The sequence below is a fragment of the Squalius cephalus genome (assembly GCF_949319135.1).
Source record: "Squalius cephalus genome assembly, chromosome: 10".
Classification (NCBI taxonomy): domain Eukaryota; kingdom Metazoa; phylum Chordata; class Actinopteri; order Cypriniformes; family Leuciscidae; genus Squalius; species Squalius cephalus.
In genome coordinates this window covers 6699913-6721196 of record NC_137131.1, presented here as the reverse complement: position 1 = coordinate 6721196, position 21284 = coordinate 6699913, and the positions used below count along the sequence as shown (strand labels likewise).

The 21284-nt window shown below is 36.7% G+C and overlaps 1 protein-coding gene across 7 annotated transcripts in view; it reads right to left on the bottom strand.

The window, feature by feature from the left end:
- The window catches only part of rap1gapb (RAP1 GTPase activating protein b), a 94100-nt gene that overhangs the window by 12960 nt on the left and 59856 nt on the right, over positions 1 to 21284 (bottom strand). For 6 of the 7 annotated variants that reach the window (XM_079884226.1, XM_079884221.1, XM_079884222.1 and 3 more), the window contains 14 exons: positions 19375 to 19471; positions 10724 to 10771; positions 8469 to 8507; positions 8192 to 8380; positions 6528 to 6631; positions 5604 to 5682; positions 5221 to 5274; positions 5048 to 5131; positions 4847 to 4947; positions 4360 to 4489; positions 2294 to 2449; positions 1968 to 2039; positions 1352 to 1438; positions 1127 to 1267 (listed from right to left, as the gene is read on the bottom strand). In XM_079884226.1, coding sequence (XP_079740352.1) covers positions 1127 to 1267; positions 1352 to 1438; positions 1968 to 2039; positions 2294 to 2449; positions 4360 to 4489; positions 4847 to 4947; positions 5048 to 5131; positions 5221 to 5274; positions 5604 to 5682; positions 6528 to 6631; positions 8192 to 8380; positions 8469 to 8507; positions 10724 to 10762 — 1275 coding nt within the window. In that variant the 5' untranslated portion in view covers positions 10763 to 10771; positions 19375 to 19471. Of the gene's footprint in view, positions 1 to 1126; positions 1268 to 1351; positions 1439 to 1967; positions 2040 to 2293; positions 2450 to 4359; positions 4490 to 4846; positions 4948 to 5047; positions 5132 to 5220; positions 5275 to 5603; positions 5683 to 6527; positions 6632 to 8191; positions 8381 to 8468; positions 8508 to 10723; positions 10772 to 11619; positions 11656 to 14009; positions 14187 to 19374; positions 19472 to 21284 lie in introns of those variants that run through there. The other variant, XM_079884223.1, reaches the window with a different exon arrangement.

The window sequence follows — 21284 nt, the reverse complement described above, 5'->3', positions numbered from 1 at the left end:
AGCATGGTTTCCACAAAAATATTAAGCAGCAAAACTGTTTTCAACATTGATAAAAATAAGAAATGTTTCTTGAGCACCAAATCCTAATCTCACATTTAGGATGAATAGTATAACAATTGACATCTCTGCTATTCACCAGAACTCTTTTGTCAGTAATTAATTGAACAAATACAAATCCTTATTATTAGTTAGAGCAGGGGCTCCCAAACCTTTTAGGGTCGCGTACCCACTGAGGCATTTAACATCCTTCTGCGTACACCCTCTCTTCCATTTAGACTGCAGTCATGCCGTTTCCATTAAAGGACAATATTTGCCCCGTTAAATTGATTTTCCAGAGCATTTTTTTTCCTTTATACATACCTTTATAAAATAAATAATGTTCAATAAAGAAATATGCAATTTTGGTAAAAACAAAGTGATACTTTTAAATATTAAACTAAAACCACCAGTAGGTGGCGGCAAGTCACTCATCGAGTCATTCATTCATTTAGTAACAATACAAGTGGCAGTATTTATTAACATTTACATTTATGCATTTGGCAGACGCTTTTATCCAAAGCAACTTACATTGCAATCCAAGGTACACATTTACATTCTTAACAGTTCTTCCTTTACCTGGGAATCGAACCCATGACCTTGGCGTTGCAAGCGCCAGCACTCTACTGTTTGAGCTACAGTCTATTTATGAATGGGTCATTGAATCATTGACTCTCCCGATTCGTTCTAAGTCGTATATTCGTACACGACACACTGCTGTGTGCAACAGTTCTGCTGTGGCTTTTGTTGGAACTATTATTTTGTTGCAAAATAGTGCGAAAAAAGGACGAGAGCGGCAGTAATGTAGAGCGATTTGCTAAGGCAGAGGTCTCTGCACGCAACCTATCATATGCACACTGTTTGTGTGGAGGCAGTTAGTTTTTGACTGCAAAAGATGTGGTCATTTGATTGGATGCCATATATTTATGGCATTTGCCTGTTAGAAATACATGCTTGATTTTAATGTTATTTTAAGGTGGGGTAGAATTAAATGAATGGCAAAATTCAGCATTTTGTTTGCAAAATCCCTCTGTCACCTCACATACCCCAGTTTGGGAACCACTGAGTTAGAGATTCAAATGGATTCTACCTTGAAAGACTCAAAGAAGCCACCACCTCCGCCTCCTCCATTCTCCAGTTTGTCGTCATCTCCTCCCAGTCCCATCATGGACTGGCTGTTCACATGCAGCTCCTCATATAAAGTCTCCAGCAGAGCAGAACGTGTCCTCTCCTGGACCACAAAAACATTTTTAATGTAGTATGCATGCCGATGCTCCCACACAAACATAAAAACAAACATTTATGCCCTTCTCACCTCCAGCTTGGCAAACTTCTCTGCTTTATAGCAATAATATTCAGCATTGATCAGTTTGGTCAAGAGGAACTCATGAAACTCTGGACTCTAAACAAAACACAATCAACAGTGAATAAATTAGATTAATACAAAGAACAGTTTGAATGTATTTAAGGTTAAATTATATATTTATTAATTCACCAAGTCATATCGCTTACAATTAAGCAAACAATCTATATTTGCAGAAGAATTATTTATATTGATTCTATTATTAATAAAAAAAAACGATATTTAATAATATTGCTCGTCACCATTTTATAAAAGGCTTTACTTATTAATTTTTGCATAATTAAAAAGTAAATAAGACGTTTCTGTAGTCATATCCAGACATGAACATTTTCTGTGCTAATTTTTAATGGGAAAAACTCAGAATCTCCAAAATGTATTTAAATATGGTGTAACTGAACTAGGTGTGCTTGACACTTATTGGCATCTGAAAGTAGAATTAATAAACCAAAATACTTCATAAAGGAACGTCAATGGGCGAATGATTTGTAGAATTTTGTGATAGAATTCCAGAACAATGATTCCATGTGGAACTAGTCATTTCACATGAATTTTGGCTGAAAATATGTACCTTTTTAAAGACAGCTGGGTCTGGGAGAGCAGGACCAAAGAAAGGCACATCATCTCTTGCCGTCACAGATACCTACAAGAACATAAAATAAATTATGACAGATATCAGGAAATCTTTCAAAATGATCTTTAATTTTCTATGCACAATAAGCTATAAGTGACTAATATATTATATTGGGAATCATCATCACATATTCATTTAAACAAAAATCCTGAATCACTCCAAGTATGTGAGGAATTCCTATAACAAAGAAAGGATTTATTCGGTAAAATCCATGGCTCAAGCTTCAGTTTCAGTGATTTAAACAGGATGAATTAATGAATTACCTTATAGAGGACGTTATCAGTGCAGGCGTTCTCCACTTGCACCACTACGTAAGCGTGAAGGAAGTTTGATGCGATCATATCTGGTACAAATGGCGTATTTTCTTCTTGGAACACAATAGCCACAATGTCATTTCCTATATGCCTCTTCCTCTGGAGCTGAAATGAAGTCAACAAAACTGTGAAGTAATAAGAGGAAGCTGCCCGTAAGGTCTTTACAGACAATTTTAGATTCACTTCTTTGAACAGACCGACTAGAAACGAAACTAAAACAGACCATTCGCTTGAAAAAAATTTATTTGTGGTCTCGAACAGAATCAACACTGTTATACCAGTTTGTGAGGTTTATTATACTACTTTCACGCAAATTAAGCACACTCCCTTGTTGCATTAGAATTTTACTTTTAATTTTGGCTCTGACTGGCCAAAACATTTTGAACCAAAACTAGTTTGTTCTAAGTGTGAAAATATGCAGTTAAAACATTTTGGGCCAGTCAGAGCCAAAATTAAAAATAAAATTCTAATGCAACAATAGGGAGTGTGCTTAGTAAAATCAATGAAGAAGAATATGGAAAAAATGTATAAGAAGATTTTCTGGGATTACTCATACTGTTAATTCACCTGAACATATGTTTATTTAGTTATGAGTAGTCCTTATAAGTGTCTTCACTTATTGTGGATGAAAATTTGCTATTAAAAAAATGAAATATTAAAAATAACAGTCAGCCGTTAGTTTTATCTAACAATGTCATATTCCCTAACCAGATTTAAATTCTTGATAAATTAAACATTAAAACAAATGGAGAATCTCACAAGGAATATGCATAAAGAAAACGATTTTGCATGTTGTATTATGAGCATATTACTTATTGTTGCACTACAGTTTTTCTTTTGATTTTAGGGTGAAATATGACCTGTTATGTTCTTGATGTTTTTGATATGCTTTGTGAGATTCGCCCTTATACTGACTTATTATTTCCTAAATTTCCCACAAAATAAAAATATTGGATCAAAATATCACACATATTGCAGACTGATTTGTGTTTTATTACACCAATGATCTCAAAGCCCTGAATTTCAGAACAATAATTAAGTTTATACTTGATTTAACATGCAACAAAAGAAATGGAAAAAGAAATAGCATTCTGCAGGGTGTCAATTTTATCTCCCATAAACCTTCAAATGTTTATCCGATTAGCTTTCCTCAGCTGAACCGCTCGTTCGCTCTCTTCACAGCTTGCTCATAAATACTTATTAGAGAGTACTGTCATAACAGAAAAATGGTTCACAGACATTCACAAGTTCAAAAGAAAACTGCTTGTCTTTATCATCAAAGTGTTTGGGAAATTAATAAGACATACGGAAGCACGTTTTCAGCCCTGTGGCAAACATCATAGTCAAAATGATGTTTTCAGATAGAAACAAATCATTTTAAGGCAAAAAACAAATTTGTCATTGCCAGTCTGGAGGCCATTACCATATCACTATACGGTAGCTCTCATATAACATCACATATCTGGTACAATAGCGATTAAAAAAGCAGCAGGTGATGAGTCTGTACCCATATGTTATCTCTGGCCTCTGAGGTACCATATTGAAAAGGGTGTGTTTTAGTGGCCAGCATTGTAAGAGGGCAATCTGTGTTGAAACCCCTAGGTGATGATCTCCCTGAGCAAAGCAACACATGCATGACAACAGATGGCTTTCCAGGATCAGTCCTTTTGCACAGTGTGATTTGTTTGCTAATTACCAGAGCATTCTGTTGGTCGATGCATTTGGCCAGCAGAGGGAAAGCATCTCTGGGGACTGCAACTGGTTACCCAAAACTAACACTAACCGTGACATAAAACAATATTCCAGAATGTTACTGGTTTGTCATAAAGGTGCTAATGTATTTATCCATATTTACCCACCTTCTAAGGGTGATCAAAGGTTGATTTATTTAAAAGGGTCATGACTTTTTTTTTTTTTTTCACTTATATTGTTAAAAACAAATATATATACTAATCTTGAAACAAAATAAAACGCAATAAAAATAAAAATAAAAAGCAAATCACATGAGGTCTTACCTGCTGGGAATCACCCTCTGTGTATGGCAGCTTTGTGGACACGTGGAACATGATCTCTTTATTGTGGAAGTTTAGGTAGACTGACTCGGTTCCTGTCTGGCCATGTGTCACATCCAGGCCACCACGAAAGCTGCATTACGAGAGAAGACCAAAAAGCTCTAAATTACTTATTAATATTTATTAAGATGAATATATTTTTTTTAAAACTCAAATATGCCAGCTGTTATGATGTTTTTGGTCCTGTGCTTTTCTGCACAATGCTTTTTTGGTCCTGTGACAACATTCAAATCAAACAATCACAGCCGTTACTCAACATTTAATCCTGACCTAGGCCTGAAATCAAAGGAAAATTATAATGTAATAAGATAAGTTTGTAACTGAACAATTCTCCATCTAACCCTTAAATGTGATTGGTCAATAGGAATGTTGTTCCAGGACCAGGGAAAAAGTCCTACTTGGGTAAATCATGTACTGTTTGTCTATATACCCTTTAAAATCGTGAAGTTCAATCTTCTCTCCCAAGAACTCCAGAAACTCAACAAAAGCTGGACTTTCCTCATTGTTTCCAAATAGCTCCTCTTCTGTTGTCTGTAGAAGAGAGAACATATTTGGGCCACAAGTTTCGCAATTTATATAAATTAAGCATGGTGTAACCCAGGAACATAAAAACAATGAAAGGTGATCTGACCTGGGCAAATTTCTGGTAGATGACTCCAAACTTGAAGTTGTTATTGATGACGTGCTCATCAAAGGTCACAATGAGTCTGGATGCCTTGGAACAGGTTACAAACGAGGGTCAGTGTATGAAAATTGCATGTTTTTTTTATTTTATTTGTTGTTGATGTGTCTGTTCCTTCTTACCTTTGGGTATAAGACGGGATAAAATCTGTCCACATTCACCTCTTCACAGACAAGCTTGGGAATAAATAGATAAAATAAATAAATAATAAATGAAATAAATGAAAATATTGATTTATCTCATTTACATATCTCTAATCAAATTATTTATCTAATTACGAAGGTTGTCAACTTAGTTTACAACAAAAAGTGATGCAAATTAGGCTAAATGTATTTACTCATCACAATAGGTTTATGTTCTCATTGAGATAAAATAACTTCAAAATCACTTTTTGTAACATCTCATTAGCATTGGACTTTTCTCAAGAAAACATTTACATGTGGAATTAATTAATTTAAATGTAATTAATTTGAAAAAAAAAAATATTCTTCTCTTCTCAACCTACCTTCGCCATCTGGACAACATTAGGGAACTCGGTCAGACAAGAAATAGGGATCACATCATGGTAGGTTTTAAACTTTGACCTAGAATTAATAGACGAGAATAGAATTATAAGATTCACAGTATCCGCCACTACAAACTATTCAAAGTAACATTATAACAAAACTAGCGTCAACCTTAATTGTCCTGTATTTGGATAAAAGTGTCTTCTAAATGCACAAACATATAAATGTAATTAAAACGTTATATTTAGCATGCAGGAAGGCAAAGACAGACAGACAGAGAGAGATGAATGGTAGTTCATTCAAAAAGTAGCCATATAAATCACTCTAGCATTCACAGGTGCCCTTGTCAATTATTTTACAGCCAGTGCGTGACATTCAAAGAGTTCCTGAAGAGCTCCCTTCATAAAAGAGAGGCTTTTTAGATCAGCTTCTTTCTGACATGTACACGGCCTATTGTTCCTATCCCCATCATTAAAGGGCCTCAAGACAGGCTGTGGGTTATAAAAGAATAGATGTGCCCTTGTGTTCCTGCTGCATATTTTGAGCACTTAAGTCAGACCAGCTTCGAGAGAATATGTAACAGAGGAGAGTGGATGCGAACGTTTCTGGAACCGGGTTGTGCACCATTCAGATCTGAATTGAGAATTGAGAGCAGCAAAAATGATGAAGTATTGTAAATCGAATGTAAGGAAGTAGCATTAAAAGGAAATGAGAGTTTCTTCTGAGAAACAGAGATGCACATTTTGTGGCTTCTGTGTACTTTTACTATGCAGTACATTAGTAATTTACTTATGTATCTTAAGGTATTTCAGGAGAAAATAATCTGTGACAAAAGTATTAATGAAACATAACTGAGAACGTAAAACATGAAAGCAAAACATTTCTCATCTGGGAAGAGTCGAGAGTGTGTGTGTTTGAAGTACCTAAACAACAGTCGAAGGTGCTCCTGGTCTCCAATCACATCATACTTCACAGAGAAGACCAGGTGTCCTAGGGCGCTGTCCACGGAGTAATAATTAAAGTGTTCCTGTGGGAAGAGTTATAAACAGACATAAACTCTCAGAAAGACTCTTTACTTCACAGATTGCTAAAAGCTCTGACCCTAATAGACAGCAAGCTCAAAGAGTATTATCACTGCAGAGGGAAATGACAATAACGGCAATAAAGGACAGAACAACCAACTCAAACACTCCTGTTCACATAAGAATCCTCCATTTATTTGTTCACTGGTGAGAAAACAGTCCTGATTTGATTTTGGGATTGGACTCCAGAATCTTTTTTTATTTTGTATAACCTGGCATATTTCAATATATCAATATTTAGTTAGATATAACTAGTTAGATATATATAAAGATATACAGATATAAAGAACGAACGAACGAACGATAGATAGATAGATAGAAAACGAACGAACTAGATAGATAGATCGATAGATCAATAGATAGTAGGGGTGTAACGGTACACAAAAATCACGGTTCGGTACGTACCTCGGTTTTAAAGTCACGGTTCGGTTTATTTTCGGTACAGTAAGGGAAAGAAATGCAAACATTAAATTGCAGGTTGTTTATTACTATAAACTTTTTTTAAAAATTTGTTTACACTTTTTTAAACACTTTTTAATAAAATATAATAAAATAGATATAAAATAAAAAAAGAATAAGAAATAAAATACTGCTGCAAAGTTCTCCACTAAATAAAATACTCTCAGTCTTAAACCAATATCACATAATAAAATATAATGAAAAATATAAATAAATAACTATGATTACAGTGCAGGAACAGAAAATAGCCCTATATTAAAATAATATTAAACAAATATATTAATGTATTATTATTTTTCAATAATCAATCAACATAATCAATTTAAGATTTTTTTTTTCCACTTTTTTAATAATTAACGTTATCTAAATAAAATATAGTCCAAAGCTATAGTACAAAGCTATTATTACCAGAGCATGTGATCAGAGCAGGTCATTTTACCATTGTTGCCAGCATAACTATACCAGCTCAGCAAACAGAAATCTAAGTTACTACTGAGAAATTTCACCTTATTTGAGCGGACTTTGCTTTTCCAGTGCGTGATCGGTGCATGATTGGAGTGTTTGGGCCGTTAACCACAGAGCAGAACGCGCATCGCAAACACGGACTCGAACATTGAGCAGAGAGCGCAGCGGGTCGTCGACACACACACACACACACACACACACACACACACACACACACACGCGCGCGCGCGCCACGGAACGGAGAGTGCGGCGGCGCACACGAAGCGGAAAAGCTTTTTTTCGGCCTGCAGTCTATTTCATTGTTACAGTGACGACGGGTAAAACACGGGTAAAACCAGAGAATGTCTAATAGGAAAAAACATTAGAATCAGCTGCAGGGCGGGATTTGCGCTGAACGCGGAGACTTCCGCCACTTAATATGTTCGTGTGGAAACACGAAAATGTACCTATGTTCCGCACACAAAATATTGCATTCAGTCATTCGGTACACACGTGCACCGAACCGAAAGCCCTGTACCGAAACGGTTCGGTACGAATACACGTACCGTTACACCCCTAATAGATAGATAGATAGATCTAACCTTGCCCAGGAAGTGTTTCCTGTAGATCTTGGCTATGCTGTTGGTCTCGAGTTTATCCTGTGATGCTGGGCAAGGGGGCGGTTCCTCTGGTGAGGAGGAGGAGCCTAAATCATGATTGGTCCCTTCAATCCAGTAACCCCCGAACTGGGGCAGCAGAATCAGTGGTAAAGAACCAGTACGCCCCAATACCTGCCAACCCACAAAAACGTATTTTACAACCAGTACAACAAGAAAACACATTCATATTTACATATAAAAAGACAAACAAGTTTGCAACCTCATGGACGCTGGGATATGGAATGTAGTCTTCCTCTGTCTGTGGAAGCAATAGAGAGAGATTAAATATGTTGAACCCTTCATTCGAGTCAATTGAAGGTGCAGATGAAAGAAATATAAAGGTACATAAAGAGTATAAAGAGTAAACGCCCTTAAAGGGTTACTTCAGGATTTAGCATTAAGCTTTGTATTAGTAGAAAACCTGTAGTATTTTCGAATTACCATGCTTTCCCCCCTCATATCCCCCTGAGAGGAGAGATTTATGTATTTTTTGTCTGGAAAAAATCCTCCGATGACGCAAAAATCGTCATTTTGCGTCATCGGAGGGTTTTCTGTCCAGAGGCTAAAGACTACAGCCAGTAGATGGCGTTGTTCCGCATGTTTACAACCCGCCCATACAGGGTGGGATCTCACTCACAGAATGTACACAGTATCAGCCGTCTTTCTTTGGAAGCTAAGCTAGCATGCTCTTGTTCTGTGGAGAAAGCTGAATAATAGGAGAAAGCTGAGTAAGTAGGGGTTACCATCTTCCTTTTCCCGGACTTGTCCGGCGGGCGAGACTGTTAAAAATGTCCGGGATTCGGCTTTTGCGTTCTGCGGTCGCCATTCATTGTTTACATGCACACCTCTCGTTTCAATCTAACTGAATTAATTCCGATCGGTGAATCTGAATGTAGTGTTTACATGAACGCTAAACAAGTGATCGGTTGATGTGCGTTTTACCCTTGCTAAGAAAATTTCCGCTCCTCCGTGAGAGATGCGAGACCCGGCGCGTCTCAGTAATGACGCCACCGGCCTCGCGCCGTTCTCCCGCGGCCGTCAGCCTCGTCCTGCTCGCCACAGTAAACATGATGAATGGCGACTGTAGAACGCAAAAGCCGAATCCCGGACATTTTGGGTCTCTAAATCCCTGGCAAACTCATCACTTACTTAGGCTAGCCTTGTTGTTTTCAACTGTGCTCTCTAACCGGTAGGCGTGGCCTCCTAAGGCAGCGAAGCAAGTGCATTCTGGGAGTTGTTGTCTTTCATCCACATAAGCCAAAAATAAATTTTCTGGCTTTTCTCAGTCTAGAAAGCTCCAAATTCAAAAATTTCTCCACATTTCTTCTACTTAAATGACCTATTTTAAATACACATTCATCTTCCCAGAGGTGAAGTATCCCTTTAAACCCAAGGCTCCAGTCTAGACCTGCGGAGACTCACGATTCCAAACAAACCCTGAACTATACAACTTTCACAAAGCCTGAGGTGAGAGCATCAGATCACATTTCCGGGGGTTTTATATGCTGGCACCTTAAAAGCATGGAACAATAACATACAGTACATCTCTATATATTTATGTAAAGACTTTCTGGGAATTTATATTTTGAGTTTAATATGATTCACCTTTATAAACTCACAAAAGTATAAAGCATTACATTGTAAGTAAGTCTGTGTACGAGTGCACCCTAAGGGGCCGTTCGCACAGGACGTGATCTAGCACTACAAACAACTACTAACACAACTGAGCAGAAGGTGCATTTGTATTCTGCAAAAACACTTTCATCTGCACGGAAGACGCACTTACTTTATTAAGCAAAATGAAATAAGATTATTTTTTAGATAAATATAAGAAAATTTGAGACTCAAAATAAGCCAATGGCGTAAGAACAAAATTTAAATGTAATTGTTAATTTCTTTACACAATGTCGCATTGTTTAAAACAGACATTGATCTGCTGCTTGTCAAAAGCTGAACTATTTTTAACCCATCTTAAAAAGATGCAATGCTTATGGCACAAGATGCTGAAAAACATTGCATTGTAAGTGCTTGTCTATTGTACGTTGACTCATTTGGAACTCATTTTTTAATCAATACTTGTATTTTAATAGATTTCCATCATCTTGGATATTTTCATTGAGCTAGTTGCAAATCATTTGGTCTTTTCTCTGCAGAGAATACATGCAGTCCTGCTTTACAATTTGGCCAAAAGGTATATTAATAGGCAGCATAATTATGCTGCCATTCTTTTGGAACAGCCTTTATGTCAGATGTGGCCCTGGGACGCATTAAAATGTCAACATTTTAAGGCAACAGAGAATTTATGAACTTTAAAGCTATGAGACCGAGGGTTAATGCGAAAACATCTGTCTGGAATAAAAGCAACATTGTGTGTTTCTGTGTGCATGTGATAAACACAACGCTGATGGCAGGGATGGTTCGTGATGGCTATAACACTTGATGTGTGTTTATGTGGCTCTGAATATACACACTTACTTTGAGAGGAGGTGGAAGAGAGCACCTCTGCTCCTCCATTCTACTGCTCTGTGTTTAAAAAAAGGAGAGGATATTTAGTACATACAGTTCATTTAAAAACATGCAGCAAAATTCACATACATTAATAGAATGGTAAATGTCAGAAATTAGAATTCATCATTTGAAATTAATAACTTAAAATAATGTATATATTTGAGAATTCTCAGAAACATGGTCAATATACACAAAAAAATTTATACAGATATTACACAGAGATAATTAGGCCTGAAACATATTCTACGCAAGAAGCTATTCTAATCTATTCAAGCTATTAATAAGCCATAGTAGACACTGGCATTAAAGTTCTTCTTGTTACAAGTGTATAACTAACAGAGATATTTAAAAGAAGCTCTTTCGCTTTCTTTATGGGCAGTACAGTTATCACAGTACTTTGGGATTTTACACTGAAAATTTGGGATTGAAAATCAAATTTAAAGCTGAAAAAAAAGTTTGGAAAATGTAAACATTAAATGAGTTAAAAAAAACATTTGAAAAAAGTAAGAATTTGTACTTAGAGTTAAAGTTTAGAAGCGTAAGACGCTCTTTGGAACGTTCAACAAACCTTAAAATGCATTAAACGAGCATTTCCATACATGCGTAGAATATATTTCTAGCCCAACACATCATAATTTCAACAGTTGAATGACATACGAGTGCAAGTCATAGGTTTAAATGATAAAGTGAATATGGATTGAGAGACGTATTGAAAGAGAATCTCAGAATGCAGATGACAGGTAGATGACAGTAATAATAAAGCAAAGACAGAGAAGGTGTCACAAAGTTAAAAGGTCATAAAAAGCGAGAGATCGCAGGAAAAGCAATAAACACAAAACCGGATGAAAATGTGGACTTCTCACCTGCATTCGCTCTATCATTGCAAATATATCTGATGTCTGAGAATCAGGAGGAGAGAGAGAGGAGGATGAACACAATGATAAAGAGAGAGATATGACAGTCTGCGAGTCCACTTGACATGAGAACTACTCTCGCCTCTCTAAGGGACAGTGGCTTCGCTGTAATGGACAGAGCTCCCTGTACTTTGATCCAACGATCAACGGTGCATCAATCTAGCAGGCGTCCTTCCTCCCTATCATACGGTTCAACTCAATGAGAGATGAAGACTGTGAAACAGCATAATTTAACACGGGGACAGAGCAGCTGTGGGTATGAGGGATATGACCTGACTAGCTACAGCTGCGGTGTCAGATCATTGAGCACACAGCTCAGAATAAACCAGCATAAGAAGCCAACATAAATTAAAGGGGAACGTTGTTCAGAATTCCCTGCCTGATTATTAGCATCTCTATTACTAATGCTCATACTTAGGGTTAGAATTTGAACAAATTTCTAAATCTAAATATTAAACGCAACTCATCCTGCACGAAGTGATTGGATTTACAATCATCGGTGATAGGTGAAAAAAAAGTAAGTAACCACCTAGCAACACTCAAAACACCCTGCAATCATCTAGTAATCATCTCACAGGCAAACACTACTGAAAAGATGAGAAAAAAAAATCTAGTTCGTCAGAATGCTAAGTAGCATTTTTAATGTTTAATTCTGATAAGAGTGCAGAGTCAGATAGGACTCTGCAAAATCCTTGCCAGTGATTGATTGATTTTTTATCAGAAAACACGTTGTAAACTTACACTTACACTTACATAACACACACAGAGTACCTTAAATTACTTCAATGTAACAATATGCTGTATTGAAACTGGAACTTCAATCTGTTTCTCTCTGACTTGCTGATCCATCAAAAACAAACACGCACACACACACACACACACACACACTTGCAGTGATTTCCAATTTAGATTGTTTTTATATTAAGCTAACTGGTTTCTTCAACTATAGATACTTATGCCACAATTACACCAAATTGTCCGTTTTGTCGAGTATCCTCATAAGAGCAGTCTTTAATGAACGTAAAGAGTTATATAGAGGCGCAGGAAAATATGACATTCATTATGAGTTTATGTGAGGATTGTTATATTTTTTTGAAGCCTAATGAATGTTTTTTTTTTTTTTAAATATATAGCTTTAAAATACACTGTAATGTTGAATAGCTATAATTAATGTTTAAAATTGGGGGGGAAATCATTTTCATTGAGACATCAGTAGCTGTATTAGTATCAGTGATACTGGACTTCATTCATAAAAAGATGACATTAAACAAGAATTTAAATTATAAAATATATTAAAACTTTTAAATGTTTAATAAATGTTAATAAAAACACTTAAAGTTTAAACATACCTCGATTAACAGCAGTAAATTATACATAATGCATATGCTTTTTTTTTTTTTTTAATCTGTTAGTTTTAATAAAAACCCCTGGTATTGGGACATAGAGAGCCTGAAGTTGAAGAAACACCCAGTTAAACTATCTTTACTTTATATAACCCAACACTTCTTTAAGTTTGAATTAAGACATTAATTAGTACGCTTATTTAATTAACTGTTGGGTGGTCCCATAATATAGGTCATTTCAGGGGTTTTCTTTATCCTTGTGGGGACATTTACAGCTAATGCACACTTACATTAAAATGCTACTTCTTAAGTTAATTTCGCAAACTATTATGAATCAACGAATTGGACACAGCAATGAACTTGACATTTCTCAACATAAGTGTGAGAACTCTTTTTCAACAAAGACATCCTATAACATTATTTCATCACGATCTTGCACAGTACACTCTGTACGGATCCTATGCAAGCATGTATGAATGAGAAACCCTTATCAGATGCAGAACAATATAATATTATTTAAAATCATAATACAAATCTACTTTTATCTTTTCCTTTTGTACTGGGTCACAATCAAGAGGTCAACTGACATCTAAAATGACCTTTTCATGACAATTTCTCCCCTTAATGGACAATTACCTTGATGGGGAAAAAAATTGCTTGTGAATTCAACAATAATATATTATTTAACTTGTGAAGCATTTATACATAATGATAATATCTGTTAAATTGTGTCCAGACAGCATGATTCTAATTACTGAATTGCAGTGTGAGAGGAAAAATCATACAATATTTACAATAATGAGAATTAAAAACGAAATTAAAAGTAAAGCATCAGCACACATTCCAGTAAACAGAAACACAATCACACATTTACATTATTACATGTCTATACCCTAACCCTAGGTCTTCTTATATAAGCACACACATTTATATAAAGTCACACATTTCACTATGATTGAATTTTTTTTTTCTCACGCGTTTATAAAGTCTACTTACATCGCTGAACCGCCTACGGTGGTGCATGGCAGTGAGCGCTGGACTGCGAAACCTGTACATACTCTTAGCCATGATGAATTAAATCAGCTGGACCCTTAGAAACACACAACTGTGACCTGCAACGAAACACTCTTTCTCTCAATCTTCATATGTTCTGCTCATGAGAAAAGCAGCGGGAAAAGCAAGAAAAAGACCGATAGCTTCCTCAATCTGCAGCAACTTCCCGTATTTCAGTCAAGCGTGCCATACGAAACTCTTATTGAAGGAAATCACCGGTAACTGACACATGGACGTGTGTGTGTGTGTGTGAGGCTGTGAGTACAGAAGCATCATGCTCATTCAAACCACACATGCCCCCCCAGATTTACTAGACAAAGGACAATGACATGCATTTTTTTTTATTATTAATATGTTTATAAGCAACTGAAAAAAGCACAAATGTCAGGGCATGTCAAAACATCTCAAGGACCCCAAAAACACCTTAGACCCCAGAGGGTTAAATTGCAATTCAATTGTTTGTCCAAAATACTGACAGAATTCACCAATTATCAAAATGCCAAACTGCTCTTTTGAAAACTTTGAAAAAACCCTTCGACTGGCTTGTGAAGGTTCGCATGATTTCTAAAACGAGTCTGTGAAAACTTTTGACTTTTGGATGACCTCAAGAGGTTAGTGCAATAGCGGACACGGGTGAGGTAAAGTGTGTTTGATTGCAATGCATTTGCTGTAATACGCAAGCCTCTCATTCTTAATTCCCCAAATATCAAATACAATATATAAATGCAAATATTTCCCATTCCATTACAGTTTGTCTGGCAGAAATACTGCCAAAATCAGACTAAAAATGTACAATGGTACATCATAATGATGACATGATAGCAGAGTTCATGAGAGATAATATGATTTCCTGTTGTCACAGTTGCACAACTATAATGCATTTTCCCACACAGTATTATACAACAGCATGAAAGGCAGGCGGTTTAAAAAACTTAATGTGAGAATGTAGTATGGCAAGAATGACAAAAAACAGCTTTGAAAATGTCTATAAAAGTGAATAATGTGCAACCAAAGCCAAGTTACGATGATAGAGCTGGATAGAAGCCTCGTTCAAAATGAACTTCTGTGTTTTCTAATATCTTTTACATTCAATGGTGTTGTTGTGGTAAAACCATCCAGTCTGAATGCTATTATTGCTCTGGGATTTGGGGGGATCTAACGTATCATCCAAAACCTCTGATTCCAGGATCATCCCTGCCAGGATGATTCCCAGGATCCAGGTGTTTACAAATTCAGGAAGGAATCAGTCTGGGAAAGCCAGAATTTCATTCCTCTGAGGTTTCTATGCAATGTCTGATCTCAGAGGAGAAAAATGCTATTTCTCAGAGACTTTTCAGATCTATTTGCACTTAAAGTATCAACTTCATCTCAGAAGTTTCACCTAAAATTAAGTAGGACAAATAAAAATAGACAGGAACGAGACAATTGTTGACAAACAGTAAGAGTACAGAGCTGTATAATTAATGTGGATAGCATAGCCGACGAGAAATGTTTCGAGTTCATTTTAAAATCTCAGAAATCTTGGCACCGTTTGCAACATTTTTTAGATCTCTTCTAAAACTCTAGAGGTGTTTACTATATATTACTAGCATATTTGTCTAAGGAGAAGAATCAGAGAAGCAGGACACTTAATAGTTCTGTAAATGATTTATGTCCTATGGTTAACTTAAACCACATGACCTCTCTCCAAAGACATGTCAGCAAACGTGACGTCATCAACCAACAAGATCTATAATACCTGGATTTCGATGGCAGTTGCTCATCTGGCGGAAAAGATAATAAAACGATATCAAATCTGCATTCAGGCTCAGTGTTATTTTTGTATTATATACTACAATAGTTGCTATTAACTAGGGTTGTGCATTCACCTGGTTCGGGATGTGCCATTGTTTCTTTAAGCATGCACTAGACGGACGTCTTTAAGTTCAACTTTTAAGAAATGCATCTCTAGACCTGCATCTCATGTTTTTAACCACAAACATACTCCCCTAATACTCTGTTTAGCCATAATGATAGTTTGACAGGACTTGCAAATTATCTGGCTCTGATACATCATCTCTCCTCTATCCAATATATTCCCAAAAAATTTAATATTTTTTTCCTTATCTTAGTCCTTATCTTGCCCTCAATTTACCTTTCCTGTTTCTGTGCTTTCTTCTACTACCATAGTATTGTCACAATGGAGGGCAAACACGGATATATTTATCACTCTGAGTTTTATTAGAGTATCCACAGAAGGAATTCAAAACAGTAACGTTAACAAAACAAAACTGACACTTAACTTCAACTAGAAGTCTTTGTCTCTTCCAGGATAACGAAGAAGAGGATGCAGATGAATACGGATCACCAGAGTCTGTAATGTCCAGCAGAGCGAGTGAAATGGATGAGACCAGAGAGCAGAATAAGTAGTGTCCTTGATTGCGTTGTTACAGATGATGGTAATCAGAACTCTGGTGATTGTGAGTGGAGAGGAGGTGCAAAGGGATCTGGCGCGCTTGTGACAAGTACCATGCATCGTTGAAAAAAATCAACTAGCTAGTCACGAGTGTTTCCCGAATAATTTGTTTTGAGATCTTTCTTTTCCAGATTTTTTTGCTATAAATTACGGACATGGCATCTGAGGATGAGTTCTAATTTTTCTCAGTTATTTTGCTTTATTTATATATTCAATCATAGGCTCCTTCTTCCATACTAGAGCACGTTCGCACATGCGCACTCTTCAAAAACTGCACTTTAAATCTCTTGACAAACTAAGAAACGTAAATGAAATGTGTATATATTCGCTTCCTTGTTTGTTTTGCTCAAGATAAGGATTTATTAGGTCCACATGACATGCAAGCAAGAAACTCTCCTTCTAACCACAGGTCGAGAGCTTTCGCTCTAACCACACAACTTTGCGATGCTGTTTGCGAATGTTCATAGGAACTATGGTTTCGGGAAACACAGACTCGTTCAACTACACTGATAACGACAGAACTTGCGGCCATAGTTGCCTTAAAATGCTTTTGGGAAACACACCCCTGGTCTGTTCTCTTGCTAGATTTAGGCGCACTGCATTCAGATTGCACTCAGTCATTTTAGTACTTCAACTTATGTAAAACATTTTAAACTTTTTTTTAAGCTTACATTTTTTTTTATCTAATATTTATATTTTGTTATTTCAATTAATGAAAATTATTTCTAATAGTTTTAGTTAACAGCAACAACACTGGTGAGGTTGTTTTTTGAGACGTGATGAATTACACTGCAGGAAAATAATGCACACATTTCCATTCCATGTATTAGTGTCCATCTTGAACTGTGAAAGACAGCACACAGGGGAAAATGAGTCCACTTAATGCTTTTAGGAGCACAAAAACAAATATAATGAAATATTTGCCATTTAAAAAGTCTCCATTTGTTCTCAAAAGGAACAACTGAGATATTAAAAAGAACCAAATCAGCAGACTCTGTGTACAACAAAATCTTACTTTTGCATTATACAATATTGCTTACTATTAATAGTCTGGGAATCATACAATATTGCTTACTATTCATAGTCGGGGAATACAACAATACCATAATGCAAAGTCCATAATCTACAGGCAATAAACACTGAATAAAAAAAATGCATCGGTAACTTGTTTACAATCCAATTTCACTTGGATCATGCAGAAACTAAATTCACAGCCATTATAAGCCCGGTGTGGCTCTACAGAGATGCTGAGCTGATTGTACAAGTATAAGCATCTCGCATTATGAGACACCTGGTGAAATACATAAATGCTTAACTGCACAATCTAGAATGAGCTAATCTTATTCTACTGCTCAAAATACCACCGGGACGCTAATCATTCTAGGACATCCCTAAACACGGACACTTCAATCCTCCTGGTTCCCAGAAGTCCTTGTGCTAATGGCTCTCAGAGCTGCTTAGGGACACAGATGGGTTCAATTAAAAGGCACTTGGGTGTTAAATAAGGGAAATAGGAGTCCCAGGAGAAGAGCAAGCATTGGAGAAACAATGGCTCATCTTCAGCTAATAAAACTAGCTAAAGTCTTCTTCAACAACTGATATTAACAGCCAAAAGAGTGGTAGCTCAGAAGAGGCAAGAGAGGCTGAGCCTCCCCAAAAATGTATTTACAGCCTCCCTGGAAAGTCCAGTAATGAACCGCCACCGGTTCAGCTCACACTAAAAGGTGCCACTGCTATTGAAGTGCTTTAATTTGTGGTTCATCGGGAGATCTTGATGCCCGGGGGAGCTTGGATTTCTTTTTGGATCACATTAGCATTCAGTTCCTCAACAAAGTACAATTTCTAAAATTAAAATTGGATGTTGGTCCTTGAGGGGGAAATTGAGTGCTAGCGCAGAATTATCTGGTTACACACTTCACATGCTTAAGCATGAATTACTAAAGGATCATTTCTATGGAGGATTAGGAGTGCTGCCTAAAAATACAATGAAGGAATCAATTATGTATTCATAAAATAATAAATTTATATAATAATGTGGGTTTTTTTCCCACACATGCTTATCTCTATCTATTTGCCAATCAAGCTAAAAATGCCTGGAGGTACTGTGTATATATACTTGTCAATTTGAAGAGATTTATTTTCACTATCATTTAAAAGTTTGGGCTCGGTAAGATATTTGAATGTTTTTGTAAGTCTCTCTCTTCCTCTCACTAAGGCTGCATTTATTGGATCAAATATACAGTGAAACCAGCAATATTGTGAATCATTTTCTTCAGTGTCACATGATCCTTCAGAAATCATTCTAATATAAATCTACAAGAAATATTTCTTCTTATTATCAATGTTGAAAACAGTCGTGTTGCTTAATATTTTGTGGGAATCATATACTTTTGTCAGCATTCTTTGATGAATAGAAAGTTTTAAATAAAAATCTTTAGTAACAATATAAATGTTATCAGTTAAATGCATCCCTATGGAATAAAATAATTCATTTCTTTAAAACAAAGTTACTGAATAATTTGATGACTAATTTCATCCCTTTCTTTTTTTTAGTGGCACTCCAATAATCAAGTCTTCCATAGAAAACAGTTAAAAAGATAAAACAAGAAAGTTGGATACATGTAGTATGCACACACACACACACACACACACACACACACAAAGAAGCAGCTTATCTATTTGCAATAGTTGGCTGTCAAAGGAAAAAGGAAAAGACAGATGAACAGCAGGAAGAAATAAATGAGAGAAGGCAGTTGTTTGATATTCCTACCACTTCTCCGACTGAACCTAAGGCCATGCTGGAATATAACTGGATTAGAGGAAAGAGGAGTGAAATGTTCAAATCTACCAAACCTTTAGGAGAGTCGGAGCAGATGATGGCGGAAAGGACTTGACCAAACCAGGACGTTCTAACGGGTCAGATATTCGCGGGATTCGGCCATCTTGTTTCCTGTGGACAAACAAAAATCCTCAGAACTAAACCTTGTTCCATAACAACTCAAGGCAATCAGATCATTCACATTTTGTCACAAGTGTTCGTCTGAAGATCAAATTAGAAATGCTCGGTATAATCGACTGCTCCAGCTGAGAAGGAATTTATTTGTTAGTAATAGTATGCAATACAAGATGCCGAAAGAGACACAGGTGGGGTGTGTGTGTGAATGCAGACTGCAGTGCGGTTCAATGACACACACCGCATGGAGTAGAATCAAGCCCTCAGTTTTTGTTCCCTCCCTCCGTTGGCCTGTAATTTGACTCAAGCCAGTGGTTCAAACACATTATTTCACATCACATCGAATATTCTCAGCTCACGTAGCTTTTAACTGCCGACCCTAAATCAATTAAAACTCCCCTGCCATTTGGCACACAATCTGTTCCTCCATGCCATTCTGGACAAATACAAATGTCTTTCTGAAGGCACGTATCGGTTTTACTGCTTTGTTTTACGAGTTGATGATGATCCATCCATCTTGAATGAAGCCAGATGATTACTATATTATTACATTGAATTTTGCTTGAGGTTGTCCAACAGTTAATGAGAAAACAGGACTGCTAAGTTTGAATGAATGTGATAGAGTTTTGGTCTAAAATACCTGGAAAATACTATCCAGCTTGAAAGTATTGAAAAGCATTTAATGAGAGATGCCCTCTAGAGACCTCTGGAGGGCGACCTTCAGCAATATATTCACAGTTGGTGTTGAATAAACCTTTAGGTGGCAAGCCCACATTGTCTGATGTATATTGAATGCAAAATTGGCAAGAGATTCTCAAAAAGGCAAACTCCAATGTTATTGGCTGACTTTACACAATTCCTAGGAGTCAGAGTGGCAGGTTTTTTCAAAAACAGAGTTTCATAGCATCTGCTTATATTGCAGTGAACACTGAACAGTGACAATTTGCATACTGTTAAAAACCAAATTAAACTTAGGTCACCCTAGACAGCAGGACAAAAAGTCATTTGGGTTTGTAAGTGGCTGAGACGCATCTTGAAAGGGATGTCAGATGCCACCAACATCATGTCTAGTCACCAAAGGCGCAGCAGTGTTTTGTCAGATATTTACCTCTTGAGGATCGCCAGGGCTGACTCACTTCATTAGCCTGATGGCAGGTTATGTGCTGAAAAGCCCCTGAAGTCGTTGGGAAGTTTTGACAGCGGTACAAGCTGTTGATTTGTCAAAGCACATCAGCCGAGCATGACGGAGATGTGACACAAGAGGCTGATATAACACACATAATGCCAGTGACATTCCCATAGAGACAGTCAGAGTGGGCATTTGCATTTTTGAAGAAGAACATTACAGCAGAAGGCTCTGAAACGTATTTAATTAATCTTTCCTTTTCTGATCCATTTCACAAATGCTCACCTAAATTGTGCAGTTCCTATCTGTGTGTAGCACCTACTGCTCTGCATAACCTTTCAAAGCACATTACAAAGACGTCCCCGCACCTGATAGTAAATCTGCAAACCATTTCACATTTGAAGAGGTTAGCAAATCATAACAGAGTCCAGTCAACCGAAGGATCATGTGAAACTGGAGACTGGAGTAACGGCTGCTGAAAATTCAGCTTTGCCATGATAAGAATAAATTACACACACGCACAAGCGCACACGCACACGTATATACACACACATTTTTGATAGAATAAATGTTGCATAGGTGAACATAAGACACTTCTATCAAAAACTTGGAAAAAATCTTAACAACCCCAAACCTTTGAATGGTAAATTAAAGGTTGTGTCTGTTTAAGGTGACATTCATGTA